Raw genomic sequence first — 20,885 nt, 5'->3', positions numbered from 1 at the left:
GGCACAACATACACTGCTGAAAAATTCAAGGAGAAGCCCCCAAAGAGGAGTTGTATACATACATATATATATATATATATATATATATATATATATAAATATATATATATATATATATATATATATATATATATATATATATATATATATATATATTTTCGTTTTAATAAAAAAAAGGAGTTTTACAGATGATATTGAAGAGTGGCACGATGATCGGGAATGAAAGAAATGAAGGGATGAGGTCCAGTTGCTATGTTCATTTTGCAGAGGTCCACAAATACATTCTAAATTTGCTCCAGTGGTGGAAGATAAGAACAACGACTGCTGACTTCTTCACAATCCGCAAGGCAGATGTGCGCCCCTGCGGCTAGCGCAATCAGTGCAAGAAACTTTATATGGGATGCAACAGCGCATGGCGTGCTTCAAGCCGAAATATCTTGATAATATGATTTTTGGGACAATAACACGAGGAAAAATAAACTATAAACTATGCCACAAGAAACCAGTACTACACAGTAAAAAATTTTACACCCTGAAGGGTGTAAAACGGGTGTATGCGTTAAAAGCACCCTTGTGAACACCCTTATTACACCCTTATTTTTAGAATTGGGGTGTTCGTAAAGAAAACACCCTTACAACACCCCATTTACACCCTCACCAGAAGGGTGTAAACGAATTAATATGCAAATGTATGACAATTTTGGGCAGGCTATGCTCTTAAGTTGGGTCAACATGAATTATCATGTCAAATGAAGAAAATATGAGCCTGTACATCATGCACACGTACAAATGCCCTGACTGCTAAGCTGCAGTGGGTATACAATGACAAAAAATACGAACGAGTGTGGCATAATCAAGCAAACTTCAGCGTCGAGAATGCCCTCTCCGCGCTAGAACGTGACTGGCACACGACAGCTTACATGCGTTAACACAAACAGCTCTCGTTCTCACACTTATCGTTTCTCGCAAAATTTCAGTATCTTTAGAATTCCTGCCTCAGATACGCACTCACACTATATCCCGAGATATGCGTTACTGTTCACTTTACATGACTTCGGTTGTTCCAGAAAGCCAAATTTTTCTGTGAACTGAAAACCGATAAAAAATATTTCAGTTTCAATCCCGAACGAAACAATAGATAACGTTTCGGTTACGTCTTCGTTCCGGTGAAAAATGACGTTTTTTTAAATTGTTTTTCGTTTTTGGTTTTCGTTCCGTTAAAACAACGGCGTGAGCACAGTAGGGGGGGTGCGCCTTTCTGCCCCCCCCCCCCCCCCCCCCCCCCCCGCAGAGCTAGAGGCGGCCGTCTTTTCTAGTTACCTAAGAAAGAAGTGCGAAAAGTCTGCCCCATACATTGCGCACACCATATGAGCATGACCTCTTCAGAAATTAGATGGCGGGAGGCCTCAGCAGCGTGTTTGTGCACCTGCTACACAATATTAGGCGCGCAGGCGGACTTCTGTACAGGCTAAACACACGCGAACTGAACAAGCTCTCATAGCACAAAAATCGCCGCGCTCTCCATAGAACGTTGTTGCCTAGAAATCTGCTTATGCAACTATAAAAGTCAGCATTTCGATAATTTTAATGTTATCGCGCCCCTAATTCAGTTCATACTCTCCAAAAATTGGAGGACGCTTGAGCTTCGCATTCAAGAGTAGAACGCAACAGCGTGGTCGGGTCATTTAAAATTATCCTATAGAATACGCACAGTTCTTATGTGCCCACTACGGCATAATTCTTTGTGCGCGTTGTAAGGCAACATGCGATAACACCTGCGTCCCACGTAGTTGCGCGAGCTCCCGCAAAGCACGCTACTCTAATTACACGGAGGCGTGGAGCATGCGCCACGCGATCCGCCAGATGATCCCTACGGCGCGTCTGGGCGTCTGCAGAGAGCGGGAGGGACAAAGATGGGCGAGGTAACACGATCATTTTTCGCAACATTTTAACTCAGCGCAGCCGCGCTAGTACACTGTAGCCGCGCAGCCGTCAGAAGCGCCATGATATCTCCGGCGTCATCACCAAGGCGTGACGTCACTGCTTCGCCGATTCACCAGACTCTCTCCATACACTTGAGAGCTCACGGCAATAAGTATCAATTGCGCATGTGCAGAGCTTCGTGTTGCCAGGGCTAGGCCAGCTAGGCGTCGCTGATTGCGCCGCGCGGATGTTCGGATACACGTGCGGCATATACGCTGACAGGCCAAGGACACGCTTTCGATAGAAGAATCGCGCGGGTTGCCTGTTGCCACTGCGGTCTTTGCCTTCAAATAGCGAGAAGAATGTGACACGTGAAATGTTTGGTCGACGAGCCTCACCTTCACATGAAGAGGCCGTACACCCTGAGCATTGGCACATTTGAGGACCTTAAACAAGCCATTGCGGTGTACCCCATCTTGGGAAACCTCGTCGCGCTGTCTACGTCTAGATTTTCAGGTACGTACGTACGTACGTGAGTGTTTTCGTGTTCAGATCCTGAGTGAAACGTAAAGTGTTTGTGTGAAAGATGCACTCCTTGGCATGGCTGTGCGGGATTTCAGCGATAAACTAGGTGATTGTGTCGCTAAATGAACGTCGCTAGCATGCGCTTAGTTTCTAATTGCCGCAACGTACTTAGTTCAATTCGCGCTTCGAAGAAAGGCAGTTTGCTTATATTTTACGTCAGTGGAGGCACGTCATTGCCTGTATGTTCAAAATGCGCACCTTTTCCGATTATTTTTCTTTCTTGGCATGTACACTGCGGAAGTACGTAGAATTTTTTTTCATGCGCCGATGTTTCCTTGTTTTTATTAATATTTTTTTTTCTACAGCGGCACGCCGGCTGCCGCCTGCGCTTTCGAGCGCGCGCGCGGTGCTTTTAGATGAGTTCTTCGGGCGGTTATCGCTTCTCGAGCCGACTGTGTGCTTTCTAAACTTTTTAAAAGGGTGACCGCTTGTTACTCTCTCGTTTATTGCTCGCCGGGGCGCGATTACACCTGTTTCCATGCGGTGCTAAATTACACGAACGATGCCGCCGTGGTTGTGTTTCGTGTTTTGGGGACTCGGAAAAACTAATTCCGTCTCGTTGGCGATAAGACGAAGGGTTATTACTCGTTTTGATTTCCGGACAGGCATAGAACCATACAGTCTCCTTTCGTGCGCTCGCACCGGTTGCTCTCTGCCCCCCCCCCCCCTCCGGTTACGGCCCTAGCACGGGTTGACATGAAAACGTTGAATAGAGCACCATTTGATTGGTTAGTCGAAAGTTTCAAGTGTTCGCGCCCTGATACTTTGTGATGTTTCTCTTCTCGTATATATTCTGCTGATTGTGCCAAACGGCATTCTGCACTAACGAGTGTGTGTGCTGACGTACTGATTTTGTGACAAAGCTGGAAGCAAAATTAAGAAATGTTTTTACATAGGTTATGGACATGAACGTTGATGAGTACGTCGACCTTGGCCCTGGTGATGATATACCACACATGGCAAAGATTAAATTGGCTGCCTTTCAGTCGCCCACCTCTGGATGGCTCGTCATCATCGACATGTGACGTTGAGAATGCTGAAGAGCAGGTAATCAAAGTTTTCACTTTTGTGCAAATCATGACAGCTGCATTTTTTTCTTTCGTGTACCTTACGACACGTACTTGAAAAAAGTATTGCGCAACCTACACAGTATGCTATCACTTGTTATAGGGGCCTGAAGAGAGCAGCTCTCTTGATCTTCAAGAAGCTTCGGGCATCGAACGTACTGAACCGTAAGAGAATCACTCTTAAAAGTATCTAAACCTGGCAGATGTGATAGGACTGGAAATGTAAGACTTCTTAAAATTTTGCAATTCCTACATGTTAATCTACAGTATACACTATTTTGGTATTTAGCAAACGTTACAAAGCCAGTTCATCAGCATAGAGTTTCTGAAGTTTCTGTTTCTCTTATGTGTGCCATGCACTTATGGGTCTTTAAACACTACTGTTAATGTAAGGCATAAGACATAAGTAGTTAATGTAGGAATGTAAGACAAGTAAACTGCCCAAGTTAAATTTACATTGGTGACATGTAGGATACTGTAGGCCATATAAGTAAACAAGGTGACTTAGTTCTCTTAGCCTGAGTAGGTAGTGAACATTAATTCCAAAGACCTAGTAAAGTTTCTGTTTTCTACCTAACATTATCAGGACTCGTGGAAGATAGCGCTCGGAAACAAATTCAAGAATGCAAGGAGGCATATGACAGGAGATGAGCGCCTAAAGGAGAATAGACAGAAGTTTGCCACAAAGAAGACATCCACAAGGGAATTGGATGACAAACTCCGAAGGAACAAGAAGGCGAAGATGGTAAGATGATGTTTCCCATGAAGCATGCGCCCTTTGGGCTTTATGCGTAGGATAATAAAGTAATTAACATTTAGTGCAGAAACAGCACAAGGATTAACAAAGAAAGATGTGGACTAATTTTCAACAACATAGTTTATTGCACCCAAGGAACAAATTTATACACAAGTTCTGCTTACACGCTGCACCAAAATGCCATGGGGCTGAGATATGTATCATTTTTAAAGATACACAAAAGACTTATAACTCGCTCTTCTTCACTTTCACGAATGTCAATTCTCTATCTGTTAAAGACAAGAGCCTAGCGCATGCACATCCGTTTACCTGCTTGCCCATTTTTGACGCTTATATTATTGATCTCGTTAGTTCATCTCTTTTAGTTTAGTTTATAAAACCTTTCTATTCTTAAGAAGGGCTCACAATTACACGCTGTAAAATGTAACACCAGCCATCCATTGTTTTCGTTCTTTACTATAGATTGAAATGCTCTTTTACTGAGTTGTAGAGCTTGGGAGTGTGAATCCTTCTTTCAGAATAGAAAAATTTTATTAATAGATATGAAAAAATACGATAAGAAAAGCTGCAACAACTGGTAAGTAATGTACTGAGTGTGTAATTAGTTCATTACTGTTTTTGCAGGGAGGGAGCGTTCCAATAACACCCTGTATTTTGTACGATGGGGCTGATCTTCCATATGCAAGGAACCTTTCGCTCCATGCAGACAAAGAACTCATGTTCCGTATGTCGAACGGTGAAGAAAGGGTACTTGTACTGATGTCAGCACATTGGCTCCTGAACGTAGAGTACGCCCGGAAGGCCTTCAACGTTCTTGTGACCATGGAATGGCTGCTACTCGGTCAGCGATCAACCTCACCAAGAACACCAGTTGTTAAGCTGCTGAACGTTTTCAAAAAAGCTACAAAATAGGCCTTAGCTTCCGCAGGGACAAAATCCAAAAAACATATATTGAAAACACAAATAACTACTCATTGCATGATGAAAATATTACTGTTAGTATAAATTCAATTTTATCGCGTGTGGTACATGTGACACATGTGACAAAATCGAGTTTATACAAAAGTAATCTTTTCATCATGTAATGTGTAGTTATTTGTTTTTGAATATACAGAAAAGATTACTGTAGTGATACTGGCACTTCATTTCAACTTATTTTTTGCTCCAGTTTCTTGTGACATGTTATGAGTCATTTTGTTCCTGCGGATTTTCAGCATGTTCTCACAGGTCTTTTTGACTCAGTGCTTTGTGACTTTTTTGCAGCATGTATAGTAACTTAGATCATTTGCTGTTGAAATTTTAGCATAACAAAACTGGCAGTACTTGTCAGTAAAATCAGTGTATCGACTAATGTTTTGGAATTTATGTTAGTTTTATGACAATCTTTTAGTTTTGCAAGATTTCTCTTAAAACAAATAAATACTCATATTTCATTCAATTACCAATGATTCTGTTGTTTTTGCTTGGAAAGGGATAATCCTTAAAATTTGTCTGAGCACGCCTATGTAAAATTTCATTCTACTGCTGTGATGCAGGTCATGTTTCTGCAGTGCGGTTGTGATCAAACCATCCCTATTACATGTATTTCCTGCATATTATGGCATTCGGTATGAGCTGTAACATGCACGCCATAGTCAGATTGCTCACCTGTTTTTGTTAGAGCCGCAATCCATTGCTTTTCAGTAGGCGGGAAAAGTTTCATCATTGCAGCAATGTGCACAGTCTTTTACTTCACTCATGTGCTTTCCCAAAAAAGAGAAAATGGAAGCCTGCTGAGCAAAGCGTCATTCTGAGTCCTTATCGTGTCGCATGAGTTATGTGAGTTATGGAGAATCGCTGCTCGTGTATCAGCTACAGCTGTTGGGTGGCTGCGCTAAGAAAGTCGACTATATACAGCCACACTGGTATGGGCACTGCTGCAGTTTTTGAAACTTTTTATCAATACATTTTTATCAAGGTATTGCGCATTTCTAAATCATCTTAACAGGAGAATTCTTTCTCAGCTGCACCTGAAGGGATCGGATCACGCTGATGTCTAATGCCCCAAGGGGGCTGGCTGGGAAGAAGTAGCATGTGTGCTTCCCCCTTTTACAGCCACCCTTTCAAGGGTGTTTTTGTGTATTACACCCCACTCGAACGGGTGTAACTTATTGTAACACCCATAGTTTAGGGGTGTTCATAAACACCTATTAAAGTAGGGTGTAATCTGTCCTTACACCCTACGTTTTGAAGGGGTGTTTCTAAACACCTTATGTTTAGGGTGTTTCTAAACACCCTAAAAGGGTGTTGCCCATGGGACAAAAAAAAATACACCCTTAAGGGTGTAAAATTTTTTAGAGTGTAGCAGTGGTGCGATATATAAGCGCTCGCAGAGGGCAACTCAGACAAGATTGCAACTCTCATGGCCCGTTTAGATGATGCGGAAGATCGTGCACGTCGTTGTAATTTAGTATTCTTTGGACTAGAAGATGTGAAAGGGGAAAGCTTGGATGAATCTGAGAAAAAAGTAGTCGATGTTTGTTCAAAATCCTTTAAAGAACCAATCCTCCCCAAAGAAATTGAGCGAGCACACAGACATGGATCATTTACTACAAACAAAAATAGACCCATCCTTGTTGAAATGGCTCATTTTAAGGACAAGGACAGAATTCTTCAAGCTAGCAGGAAATGCAAAATTCCTGGGATTAATGTCAGAGAGGATTTCTCTGCCAACACGCGTCTGGCCCGTAAACACCTGACGGAATTCAAAAAGTTGCAGCCTTTTGAATCAAAGCTGCGGCATAATAGGCTGACTGCAGGTAAAGATACGTATGTATTTGACCGTACTAGAAACGAAGTTATTCGAAAAGAATCCTAGCAATTGAAAGAACCACCCAGTTTCTGTGTAGACAACGCTCTATCTTTTGTATTTACTAACATTAGGAGTGTATTACCTATCTCTTGGTACTAACTGAAACATGGCTTCACCCATTCATCGACGATTCTGAGGTTCTGCCTTCTCTCCCTCACTTCGACATATTTAGGCGAGATCGTGAAAATAAATGAGGGGAGGCGTTCTCATCGGCGCTCACCGTGACCTAAACTGCATTCCTATTTCAGTTCCCTCATCCCTTGAAATAACTTTTGTCATCTGCAAGGCCGTATATCCGCCTATCGTAATATGTGCCTGCTATCGTCCGCCCGACTCAGATGTGTCGTTCGTCGAAAGTTTCCATGACGCTCTTCATAATGTAACGTCTGTTTACAGTCACGCTAGCATTTTGGTATTTGGTGATTTTAACTTCCCTGCAATTACTTGGTCCAATCTATCGTTCACGACAATAAAACATAACAATGAGAGTGATTTTGTAAACACGTGCCTAACATTTAGCTTATCTCAAGTTGTTACTTCCATCACTCGACAGAGCACTCATTCATCGAACCTTCTTGATCTGATACTTACGTCACATCCTGAAAACATACCTCCTCTAACTTGCCTTGATGAAATAAGTGACCATGTAGTCATACACGGATCATTCCAGTGCAAGCTTAATCGTCCCCCAAAAGCTAAAAAAATGCAAACTCTTTATGAAAAAGGAGATTATCAAAGTATGAACAGGGAGCTGAATGAATTCTGGCATTCTTTATCAGTTGACTTCTCGTCACGTTCCGTTGAAACGAATTGGTCCCTTTTTTAAAACAGAAATGCACAGGCTTATCAAAAAGTACATTCCCACAATTTCCGTTAAAGAGCGTGCAACGTCACCCTGGTTTAACCGTAAGCTAAAGAGGCTGAAGAATAAAAAAAAATAGGCATTTCAGGCAAGCAAAAACTTCTGATGACTCGCGCGCGTGGGCAAAATATCGCACTACAGCTAAGATATACGATGCTACCCTAGCCCAGACCAAACGCTCGTTTTTCAATTTCACACTGCCTCAATTTTTGCTCACTAACCCAAAACAATTTTGGAAAATTTTCAATCCGAAAGAGCGTAAATCATCTGTGTATCTCGAAGACGACACTGGTAATGCCATTCCCAATATCGCGGTCGCGGACACTCTAAATTCTATGTTTTGCTCTGTTTTTACCAAAGAAGTTCATAATCACCTTCCTCAATTTCCACTCTTGAATCACCCCATTATGCCCGAGATCACATTTTCACCCGAAGGTATTGTCAAAATAATTGAATCACTGAAGATAACTTCATCTGCTGGACCTGATGGTATCAACTCTAAAGTGTTAAAAAATACCAAGTGCATAACCAGTGTTATTCTGTCTCATATTTTTCAACAGTCATTGTCATGCAGCACCCTGCCTCATGAATGGAAGTTGGGTAAGATTGTTCCAGTCCCCAAGAAAGGCCCCTCGAGCTACCGCCCGATCTCTCTAACCAGTGTCTGCTCGAAAATCATGGAACATGTCATCTATACTCATACCGTCAATTTTCTCAATTCTGTGAACTTTTTTAATCCAAGTCAACATAGTTTCAAAAATTTCTTTCCTGCGAAACCCAACTTGCACTATTTCTCCACGATATTCATGTTAGCCTCGATCAAAACATACCCGTAGACGCCCTTTTCATCGATTTCGAAAAAGCTTTCGACAAAGTACCACATAAACGCTTGCTATTAAAACTTTCGCGACTTAACCTACATCCCCTTGTTTACGATTGGATTAAGGACTTCCTTACTAACCGGCAGCAATTTGTGCATGCAAATAATTCATCATCGACTTCATCTCCTGTCTTATCCGGAGTGCCACAAGGCACTGTATTGGGTCCACTCCTTTTCCTCATTTACATCAAGGACCTGCCTAGTAATATTTCTTCAAAAATACGCCTGTTCGCCGACGACTGCGTCATTTATCGCCCGATCATTAGCGTCACCGATAACCTAGCGCTCCAAAACGACTTACTAAAATTAGACAAATGGTGCAGATATTGGTTAATGCTGGTGAATGCTAACAAAACGTCCTTGGTTTCATTTAACAGACGGCACGACTACCCGGCGTTCAAATATTCCCTTAACGGCAGCCTCATCTCCTCAGAACCTAATGCTAAGCACCTAGGTATTCCTCTCTGTGACGACCTCGCTTGGACCACTCATATAACCAATATTACTAATGCCGCTAACCGTGCTTTAGGCTATCTTAAGCGAAATCTAACACATGCATCTCCTCTGGTGAAACTACTAGCTTACAAAACACTAATCCGACCCAAATTAGAGTATGCTTGTTCCGTCTGGGATCCCCCTGAACGCTTTCTAAGCGATCTAATAGAATCAATACAAAACCGCGCAGTTAGATTTATTTATTCTGATTACTCTTACACTACTAGTGTAACTAACCTAAAGAAAAAAGCAGGCCTGCCTAGGCTTCAGATGCGCCGCAAAATTGCAAGGCTTTCACTCTATCATAAGTTCTATCATGTTTTGCGTAACTGTTCTCCCATCAATCCAGCTCATCGCATCTCTCAACGCATCGGCCATGATAAAGCCGTATACCCTCCCCGTGCCCGCACCGCCACTCATCTGCAATCATTTTTTGTCAAGACTGCCATCGACTGGAACAATCTTCCCGCAGACATCGTCCTTCACGTCAATCATGCCAATTTCAAGAATTCCGTTGAGTCACACTTTGTAAATATGAACTAACTAGTTTGTTTCTCCCACCCCTCATGTAAAATCCCGTGTACAGGGTCCTTGAGGCATTTTCAATAAATAAATAAATAAATAAATAAATAAATATATATGAAAAATATGCCTTGACAAATAGTTTTTTTCTTCGTTTGGGCTGCTTATATACGTATTTCAAACAGTACACGCGGTGCACACGGTTCGTTATCATTTTTATCTAGGTTAGTCTATTTACATGAAAGGTAATAAATATGGCTTTTTTTCGTCTATTTCTCTTGCTGTGGCAAGGCGCTGCTATGCTGAAGGCAGGTGCTACTAATCCAGAAGGGTGCACAACTTACATTGTCGTTAGAACATGCTTTAAATTTCAATGCAGAGTGCAATAAAAACAAAGCGTACTGTTCTCTGTCTTCACTGTTTTTATTGCGCTCCCTGTCAAAACTTAACCCATGCTGTAATTCACTTTCCTTACTGCAATACCTGCTACAAAACGCTCTTGATGATCCCCATTGTATTTGCTGAAAAAATACCCCGCTCAACTACATGTTTCCACCGTGAGCCCTTTTTACAAGTTACCATAGGTTAAAGCATAATTGTTAGCGAAGCATGCGCCAACAAAGCGTAGTCATTTGCCCCTTAAAACACCTCGCTGTCGATTCCATGTACGGGCAACACCGCCTAGATTATTGGCTCGGGCCCCTGCCGGGCCCGATCTGCGGTCGGGCCGAGCCGGGCCGGGTAAGCGAAATATTTTCTCGGGTTCGGGCCGGGCCCGGGTCTCGCTTTGAGTCACCGGGCCGGGCCCGGGCGGGTAAACTTCAACGAGTACCGGGCCCGGGCCGGGCCCGGGCCGATAATCACGGCCCGTGCAGTGCTCTAATGTGGTGACCCAACTTTTTTTTTTTAGGGGCGAAGCTCCTTAAGGCGGCACCCGTTCGTCCCTCGTCGTGCTCGTAGTAGTGAGTAACAAGTCTTACCCTTTGACCTCCAAGGTGGTGCCGGTGGGAGATTTCTCCTGTGCGTTGTTCAACAATAAAAAATTCGCAGCGTGCGCGTTAACTAAAAGCCGAATTCTTCTGTCTCTGTAGAAGTGTGTTAGCTAAAAGCCGACTTCTTCTGTCTCTCATTCCCATTAGCAGCCATTGTTTACCTCCAAGGTAGTGCCTGGTGAGATTTCTCCTGTGCGTGATTAAACAATAAAAATTTTGTTCAAAACGCCGTTGATTGATGAAATAAACCAACGAAAGACGCCAGATGTTTTGTAAAAACAAAACGAAAGAACGCCAGATGTTTATAAAGCAAAACGAAAAAGACGCCAGCTGCTTAACGAAAGACGCAAGGTGTTTTCTAAAGCAATGGTTTTCTAAACAATGAAAATTCACAGCGTACATGTAAAATTAAAGTGAGCTGCAAGTCGTCATAACTCATCGAACCTTTAGTATAAACGCGCCCGATCTCACGTCGGTGATGATGTACTGGGCAGAATTCACGGAAGATTCACGGTTTACCGATGAACCTCCGCAGCTTCGCCCACTCATCGTAATTCACTCCGTGGATATGCTGTGATTTTTTTTTGCTCAATAAACGCTTGTGAGTAAAGCTTATATTCGATAATCTCGAACGCAGGAGCGCGGCAACCATTCCTCCCGTGAGGACGGGTGAAGGGAGCTTTCAGAGTACGCTTGCTTCCTCCATCGGTACTTGGTTGTAAGGAGGCCTCACGTAAGGTGAGGACGTGGTCGAAGGAAAGGAACATTTCGTTGTTTGGCCCTATGATTCAGCAAGCTATATTGAAGCATCGCTCGACCCCGGAGGAATACATTAACCAAAGTTACGTGTGATATTCACATGATTGCACCGTGAAGTCCGCTTAGTTTCGATAATACTGACGTATGTCAGTATATGCATAAAACTAAAGTATTGTAGAACAATCTTGGCAGAGAACAGCGCTTTGCGATAGGGGGCGACACACTGGAAGTTGTAAAGGAGTACGTCTACTTAGGACAGGTAGTAACCGCGGAGCCGAACCATGAGAGTGAAATAACTAGAAGAATAAGGATGGGATGGGGCTCGTTCGGCAAGCATTATCAAATCGTGACTGGTAGTCTATCACTATTCCTCAAGAGGAAGGTATATAACAGCTGCATCTTACCGGTACTTACCTACGGAGCAGAAACCTGGAGATTTACAAAGAGGGTTTAACTTAAATTGAGGACGATGCAGCGAGCGATGGAAAGGAAAATGATAGGTGTAACCTTAAGAGACAGGAAGAGAGCAGAGTGGGTCAGGAAACAAACAGGAGTTAAGGATATCATAGTTGAAAGCAAGAAGAAGAAATGGATATGGGCCGGGCACGTAGCACGTCGGCAGGATAACCGGTGGTCATTAAGGGTAACTGACTGGATTCCAAGAGATGGCAAACGCTTGAGGGGGAGACAGAAAATTAGGTGGGTAGATGAGATTAAGAAGTTTGTAGGTATAACGTGGCAGCAGAAAGCACAGGACCGAGTTGATTGGCGGAACACGGGAGAGGTCCTTGCCTTGCAGTGGGCGTAGACAGGCTGATGATGATGATGATGTACTCTAACGTGAGGGCTGACGTTACGTCGCTACATAAGCTACCCTTTAAACACCAGTGTAGTCGACGTACCTGGCAAGCCCACGATGTGCACACAGCTACTACACTTACAAAAACACGTCGATCCACCTTGTAACACTTGGCTAAAAGCCATAACATAGAGCATAGCGGTCTGCACTCGCGGACTGCTTCGCCTGAAACCGATTGCCACAAAGCGTGGGATCTGCCGAATTTTTTCGGTCCGCTTCTAAGATCCCACCTTTGAGTTGTGGTATAATATAATCACCGTGGATAAAGGACGCATGAAGAACTTAAGAAAAGAAAGAGAGAGAGAGTGAGTGAAGAATAAGGAAAGTACGAGAATAAAAATCAAGAAGCGCCCTTTTCCCGTGCATTTTCTTCGCTCAGGTAGCAGTACAACATTTACTAATGGCTTAGATTACTAATACTTGAGAGGTGGTCTTAAGCGCCGAGAAAAGTTGAACGTATAGGGTGAAATTGAACGCATCGTATGGATATGGCTGTATCTCATTAAAATTAACCGCTTCACTGGCGCTTCGCTTCACGAACCTCCACCCACCCAAGATATTGCGGAACGCGAAATCTCCGAGAAAGCTATATTCCTGCTTTGTCTGAGAACATAGTCTCCAAATAGATGTTCCAGCCTGTAGTAGTTCTGGCGACCTACGCAGCTACCTGCTAGTTTAGAAGAACTGGGCACTGACAGAGCAGGAATTCGCATTTGCAGTGGAGCCCATGTTACGTAAACTTTTGTGGGCGGGTGTACATGAGAACACGCGTGTTGGACGTGTATGTTCCTTGTAAATAAGCAATGTACTGGCGTCGAATTACCGAGTATATCATGCTCCGCGTGTGCAGCCTTATCGTTAACAACTGATAGGAGTGATCAAAAGCCACTGCGCATAAATAATGACACTCCTCTGGGGCTTAAACACTGCGCAAAAGAAAAAAAAAAAATTGTGGTTGTCTTTCCTGGTATGCAACATTCTTTGCACGCTTCCCCACGCTTTCAGAGGCGTCACTGGAGCTGCTGCGTTTTATTGAGCTGATCCTTTAGCACAGCGTTAATCCGAATAGCATACACGGCGTCCTCGATGTCTGCGGACACACACAAAACGCTTGTCTGTGTCGCATTCATTTAGTCCCTTGCCCGAAAGCTTTTGTGCTAAGACATCTTCGCAACCAAGAGGGAGACAACGCCTGATTATATCAGCATGCTCTCACGTATAATATGACGGCAAAACTAAAAATTACAGCATATCCACGGGTGAATGATGAAGAGCTTGGGCGAAGCTCCTGAAGCAATCATGGTTACACCGTGAAATGTTCAGTGGTTTCGCCCAGCAGTAATCAAAGCGATACGCCGCTTTGGTTACTGCACGCCATCTAGCGTGCAGGGTGACGCTGCTTTCTGTTTATTTTTTTCTTTGTTTTTCTTTCTTCCTTTTTTTCTTTCTCCTTTCTTTTCTTTTTTTCTTTTCTTTTCTTTCTTTTTTTCTTTTTTTGCACACATATTGCACACATCTCTGTGGGACAGCGCCATCTAGTATATCGTCACCCAACTGCAGTTTGCATGCATCTCTATGGGACAGCGCCATCTATTGAATGATACGGGAGACGCGACGGCGGGGGAACGCCGGATGGAGCGACGACCGACCAGGTGATGCTATAAGGAGCTTCGCCCCTAAAAGATAAAAATAATATTCTGACATTCGTGCGGGCTGTCTCGGTCATACAAAGAGTCTCTTTATATTGCGTGACTATACATGCAAACTCATTTAACCATTCAAATCAGCTCGTATAGTATAGGCATAATCTTGCGCAAAGGCGAAGTCTGGTTCTGCAGCGCAATATATTGCCCCACCATGCTCCGTATACATGCATGGTTCAATAGCATTTCTTCTTGCGACCATATAACCATTTCCTTTTACCTTGCCTTCTATTGACGTGCCGCTGTGATCAGCAGGAAATGTTTTGACGCAATGGGCTTGCGTGAGCGGTTCTGAATACTAACGGGTAGAATTATTAAGGGTAAAATATTACGGGCAAAAAACAGGCACGGGTAAAATATTAAAAAACAGATTTGCTTGCCACGCACCTGCAAGGATACTCGGCATGAGAGGTAAAGACGAGAGAGAGAGAGAGAAATACAAGAGGGACAGGCAATGATGATGTAATGTAAGTCTGCGTAGCTCATTCGAAGTGCTCCACCGAAGGATTCTGCAAGAGGCTCTCCGGTTTCATTGTGTTCCATAGCTTACGTTGCAGGGGTACTTGTTTTGATAATCCACAGTGCAGGTTACGTTTTCTGAGATGTCGTTGCGAACGCGCCTGAATAAGCGTTCTGGTTTTGAGAGCGCTCGTCTGGCACCCGAAAAGAAGCAACCTACTTGAATGCATGGCCAGGTATATATGCCGATGTGGGCACAGTTGGATGGTATTGCTGCAGACAGCGGTCGATAACACGGCGAGCTTGCGCAGCTTCCAATATGTTTGTATGCTGCGAAATCGCTCATCGTGAAAAGCTGCTCACGAGTACCAGTTCGCTGCACTCAATATCGCCGACTTTGAAGCCTGGCGGTGTTGTCGCGTTTATCTGGAGAGAGTTACGAAATATTGCAGATATCGCACTGTTTCGGTTTCCAATTGTTTGTTGTTTTTCTTTTGCAATGTATCTAAGCTCAGCACTCACAGGCTTGTATAGTGAGGGCCTTGAATTCATCTTTTCTGCTTTAATTATCACTTTAATGGCTTCACGTATGTAGTGTGCGTCGCCTCCATATGCGCGAGCCCAACTCTTTTTAGAGCGCTTAAGCTCAGGCCGACCTGTCTGCCTTCTAATAAATTCTTCTAATAAACTCTCTCTCTTTCTTTCTTTCGCTTCAGTAATAGTGTTCAATATGAACTCCATCTCTTCATTTACAAGTACTCCCAAAAATCATATTTTGAGAGTACCTGTGGCTTCCTATTTCATGTTAAGGGACCATCGAGTCAAAGTCTGAACCGCAATAATCCTGACTGAACGTAGATGAGAACTCCATTCGACATTACTGCTGCCTCCTGCCTTACTTCCTGCCTTAACACTAATTCAAAAAGTAAATGAGGGAGGGGGCGCCCTGGCCAGAAACAGCCAAGTATGAACAGAAAAAAAAATAAATGTGTCAGAAAATTGTCAGATAAATGTGTCAGAAAAAGTAATGCCTCCAAAGTTCATTTCGTCGAAGTAAGACGTTGCCATCGCTGAAAAAATGAAAAGAGGAGATGGAATATGAAGCGTAGCTAAAATCTAATCGGAATGTAGAAACAACATTATTGTCGAGAACTAAAAAAAACACAAAACACTTTTTTCAAACTTGGAAAATTTGTGAAAGTACTTGCGGTGCGCGGCATGGCTTCAGCGAGGGGGAGGTTGCGAACGTTCGTGAAACTGAAATAAAAAAAAAAGGAATATATTATTTCGTACCAAAGGATAGACGATTTCGAATTACCTTTAGGACACTAAGAATAGACAGAAAAAAGACAGCTTAGGCCAGGCCAGGGAAAGTGGGCAAAAATAAAACGGAAAGCCAGCGAGGGGAAGTTTGTCTTCCGTGACCTTGTCTGATATATTGCTTGGCTCAGTATTAATGGTGTGACACCGAGAGGAAAGAAAATTATACGTGAACCGAAACGAGCGATAAGATAGGAGAAGCAAGCGGTTGATTACGTACTGATAAGTAGCACAGAATATAAAAAGAAACAAAAAACACTACGTTCTGTGTTACAGAACATACTGTGTAAGAACCTACATACACCACTATGTTAAGCCTTAAAAAGATTTCCAAGCCTTCTTTTCATTCACATCGTTGGCGTTTCGCTTTAATTGACACTCTACCAAGAACTGAAGGCTTTTCACGTTTAAATGATAACTTGACGCGGCCAGCCTTTCCTAACAAATACTCATCAGCGCTTATCCCCCCCCCCAAAAAAAAAAAAAAAAATGTTGCCCCACTGCGCCACGCAATAGCAGGACTTTTTTTTTTCACGAACTGCTCTGCCTCTACTCGCAAGTTTTGAATTATTTATGCACTGAAATGGTAAATAAAGGAGGTGGTGCGCACATCAGTAAAACACAGGTATAAACTTGTTTAATAAAAAGCGGAGTGTACTGCATGCGTACCCTGCGCCATTTCATCCATAAATCACAGAATCTTGTACATGTAGCGCACACAACGCTAAACTTTAGCATTCGTAGCACTGCATGGAAATAGAATGCACTGTGTTACATCGGATCTGAGTCTGACAACGTGGGCTTTCAAGGACACGGTTTTTAGATGTTTTGTTGCCTCTCCAGAAAAAGTGTGCAGTACAACTTTTTCGCTTTAGTTCTCTTTTTCTTTGTCGCTTTTGACTTGAAAATTCTTCGCTCGCCTGTCACGAAACTGAAGTGCCCGGAGGACTCCCATTGGTCCCTCTAGTTCTCATTAATTCTCAATCTCGAATTTCACTCGGGGCTTGGAGAATTGATTAATGGGCTGGACAGCGTGGAAGAAAGGAAACAAAATTGTTTGTTTATGCGCAGACGCTCGAACTTCTTGTTGTGGGTGCGTACTCCGGCAAATTTCGCTAAGCACTGTTTTTTTTTCACTCGATTGCTTCTTTCTATTTCTTCCTTTTTTGCGTTTATGTTATTTGTAAATGCTTACTTTGATGTTGCAAGGTTGATAAATGATGTGACAAACAAAGCAGTGACGTACAGACTTAATACGTGTTTCATGTTGCAACTTATCAATCAGCTCAACTTGTTTAGTACTTCGTTATATGCTGCTGTGCTCTTCGTCTCGGTGTCAGTTTGGATCGTGCTTACCACTGCAGGAAAATACTACAAGACATGCCGGATAATGCCATGAAAATCCTGAAAAGAGTTATCTCGATACTGCTGCTAGCCTTAGGAGACAAAGCGTGAAGAGGAAAGTCGGGAAGCCCGGCTGCTGGCCCGAAGGTCGCGGGTTTGATCCTGACCGCGGTGGTCGGATTTCGATGGAGGCTAAATGCAGAGGCCTCTTCACTGCACAGCCCGGTATTTAAGGTTAGGTAGGAGCAAATGTCTGAAGATCAGTTAGGAGCAAATATTAATTCGTAATTACGCGCTACTGAAAAAAAATTCATCTATCCATGGTTCTGCATTATTTCGCTTGAGATATTCGTTAAACAGCCGAAACAACTTTCTTTATTGTGAGGTATGAAAAAAGAAAAAAGAATAAAACCTCAGCCCGCAGCCAAAACATCTGTGCATCTTCTTCGGCGAGATATTACATTTCACATACTCAAAAGTGTCTGCAAGTGTCATCAAAAACGAGAGCTATATAGTCGAGGCAAAAGTAAACTTGGGCTACGCTGCATTAACACGTTCCCTCGCTTCTAACTTGTTGTCCTCCTTCCATTAGTGTGGCGCAATAAAACAAACTGCCGCTGCATACTTTGGGCAAGTTGATTATTTGAACTTCACTCTTTCTTTCTCCAATACCTTTTTTGTCAAGTAAAAACAAAGAAGCGCATGTAAGCGGTCATGCGATTGACTTTCACTAATCTTTTCACCATGCCCTCTTAACCGAATAAAATTGGCCACCTGCTGCGCGACCCCAAGATCGCATAAGCAAATAGTCCTTCAGTGATAAGTAGTTTAATTGGTGGTTAATTATTATAACACCCTACCCACGCCATTCTGCGTCTACTTTGTGTTCATCTAACGGTGAGCATCATGGCTTGTTTATTTTATTTTATACACGATAAACGTTTTAAAGGCTTATGTATGAACTTGTTTTCGTTTTGAGAACAAGGAAAACCATCTCTTTCCATCCTCTGAAAAGGTTCTCTACTTGTAGCTACATTATCGTGATGATTTCTTAGATGCTTACGTGGAGAGCCTTATCGTTGTTTGCTATTTCGCGGAAGTCATGGCATTTTCGTGTCCTTCCATACGCGGATGGAGCTTTAAGCATTTCCGTATTATCTTGCTCTGTCTTTGCAGCATAAACATCCACTTCTGTGTCCTTTCTCCTTTGGCTGTTTTCTAGACGCACTGCTCTTCCCTCTGGTTTATCCACCACCGACCGTGTTTTGGCGGCACGTCATTCGGCTCTCTGCAAGACAGCGACATGTCTTTCATTTCTGGTCTTCGAGTTGGGTGCGCGGAAACACGCCATTCGTCTTTGTCTTCTGAGAACGCGGATTCTTCCTATTTTTGTCCCCGATGCCTTCTTTCTTTCGGGCCTTGTCACACACATGACCACTTTTCCATTATATTTAGCTTTTTTTCCCGAGCTCCGATTGGTTGGGCGTTAATTTTTCTAGGCTTCTATTCTTCTCCTCTAAGCCGAGATGCCATCTGCGGTGGTTGTAAAAAACGTGCATTTATTTTGCTGCGACATCAAATTTATCTGTTTTTCCTCCGAGTCACTAACCCTTCGCAACGTATGTACTGCTACCAAGTGGTATCTTTCTTTCTTGGTCATGACACTTTATTACTGTGTTTAACTTTATCTTTAGGCTTTTCTGGCCAGAGCCTTTTCTTCTCGGCCAAGTTGAGCTCGTATAGCTTTGCATATCGATAGCATCTGATTTGTATTACTGGAAGTCTTCTGCGGAACACCGAATATACATTCATTTGGATTTGAATATATTCATTTGAATTTCTGTGCTTGTTCACCAACCTATCAGATAACGACATTCAATACACATGTATGGGCTACGTGTCGCTTCGGGAACAGGGTTCCTAGTCTCAGAGATCTTCCGGCATGTCAGCATAACTACACGTGGTCTATTTTCCTCCACTCACATGTAGAGCTGTGTCTAACCACCTAAACAAGCATGCTAGGTGGTGATATAATGCTGCAAGATTTATTACGAGTAGTTAACGATGTTTTTGTGCATTGTTACCTATATGCCGCTGTAATTAGAGATAAAAAATACGGCAGTGTGTGCAAGATTTTGAGGTTATTTTTACAACGCTTTTACTGCTCTGGTGTTAGCACACAGTTTTGCGTTAAGTGCGCTGTTAAACCGGCGCATGTGAATGAGAGCGTTAACCGGAACGGTAAAGCGTATTCGGTAAACTACACTGCCACACACTAATTTCGCGTTTTCGCGCCCACGACACAGTTTCAATTTCAATGACAAAACAAAGAAAACTATGACTTTTATTTCGCTTTAGAGAAGTAAATGTTGGCCCATTTTCTTGTCTCACACGGGGGGCTATCACCTTATGAAACAAATATGACATAACCATTCCAGGCTTTTGGGGACCATAATGTCCGTTACCAAGATTAATTGCCAGTCTGTCAAATTTTATTGTAACGGTTATCGCACTGCAATATTAAGTTTATCGTGTTCGCCAGTTTAGTGAGAAATTTGCTTGTTTAAAAATCTTGCATGCGCAATAGTTGATCAGGTGTCTGAAGAAATTCGTTTTCGCCTTTGTAAGGGAAATTCTCGCGTTAATATTTCACATTTGTACTTCTATTTGCGTTAGAGAAATAAAACGCTGGTATTTCCAAAGTAGGTTGCCAAAAGGATGCTGATATATTGAACTATGCTGCGCCCAACAATGAAATGCAGCAATGGATATAATGATGTTGCTAAGTAAATGACTGTGATGCTAGGGTAGTGGAGATGTTTGGATGCGAAATACATGAACTCGGTACCACGCCGAAAAAAATGATTACTAAAGCAGAGGAAACGTAAAGCCACAGTTCTTACGTCATTGGATTGCGCAGGTTCTGAACCAAGCTCTTCTTCGTCGTCAGCGAGACGCTTTGAGCACGGGTGTCCATCAATTATGTGGCGTGACCCAGCAACTCCCAACTGTCTGCCCACTCGTTGAAAATGTCATGTGCAGAAAGAAACGTACTTACGGGAGGAAAGCAGGATGCAATTTTCTGGATACTCATGCTATCTCGCAACCTTCTAGCTTGTATTACGACATTCCAGTCGAAATATACCCGCGAGAAGTTTTCTAAATCGGGCGAAGCAACCTTCGTACATTGAAGCAACGCTGTTACTCACAAAGCCCCGTCCTTTAAGCGGTCTCTGTTTGAACCAGTCTGGCCTTATAAAGAGAATCGTACAAGTGCTCTCGTTTTTTGGTAAGCGTCAATGTTGCACTAATTTCTGGTGCTCAACGAGCGCAAAGCGAAAGGCTCAGTGCTTAACTGTATGTGAAGTGAAATACTGTCGCTGCTTCTTTTCTTAATTGGACGGACGTCACAATTTTGCGCAACTACCATCGATTCAAGCTTGTGCTTAACCCTTGGGCCTGATCAAAAAAGACGCTCTGTAAAAGGGCAGCAGCTATGCCTGTATC

At 42.9% G+C, this 20,885-nt stretch overlaps 1 protein-coding gene across 1 annotated transcript; it reads left to right on the top strand.

The window, feature by feature from the left end:
* The first annotated feature begins 3,433 nt into the window (after positions 1-3,433).
* LOC119391117 (uncharacterized) lies at positions 3,434-5,699 on the top strand. The gene is made up of 3 exons (XM_037658793.2): positions 3,434-3,555; positions 4,162-4,320; positions 4,957-5,699. Exons 1-3 carry the CDS (start codon positions 3,451-3,453, stop codon positions 5,242-5,244), a joined length of 552 nt encoding a protein of 183 aa, XP_037514721.2. The 5' UTR covers positions 3,434-3,450; the 3' UTR covers positions 5,245-5,699.
* The last annotated feature ends 15,186 nt before the right edge of the window (positions 5,700-20,885 follow it).

The sequence above is a fragment of the Rhipicephalus sanguineus genome, chromosome 4 (genome assembly GCF_013339695.2).
Source record: "Rhipicephalus sanguineus isolate Rsan-2018 chromosome 4, BIME_Rsan_1.4, whole genome shotgun sequence".
Classification (NCBI taxonomy): Eukaryota; Metazoa; Arthropoda; class Arachnida; order Ixodida; family Ixodidae; genus Rhipicephalus; species Rhipicephalus sanguineus.
Note: the sequence above shows the minus strand (reverse complement) of the source record. Positions and strands in the feature narration are given on the sequence as shown.

What these genes read in the sequence shown, in the direction of transcription:
- LOC119391117 (XM_037658793.2), top strand. Translation starts at nt 3,451, where the DNA reads ATGATATACCACACATGGCAAAGATTAAATTGGCTGCCTTTCAGTCGC. An exon ending in TTGAGAATGCTGAAGAGCAG is followed by an intron (nt 3,556 to 4,161) that starts GTAATCAAAGTT and finishes TAACATTATCAG; the next exon opens with GACTCGTGGAAGATAGCGCT. An exon ending in GGAACAAGAAGGCGAAGATG is followed by an intron (nt 4,321 to 4,956) that starts GTAAGATGATGT and finishes CTGTTTTTGCAG; the next exon opens with GGAGGGAGCGTTCCAATAAC.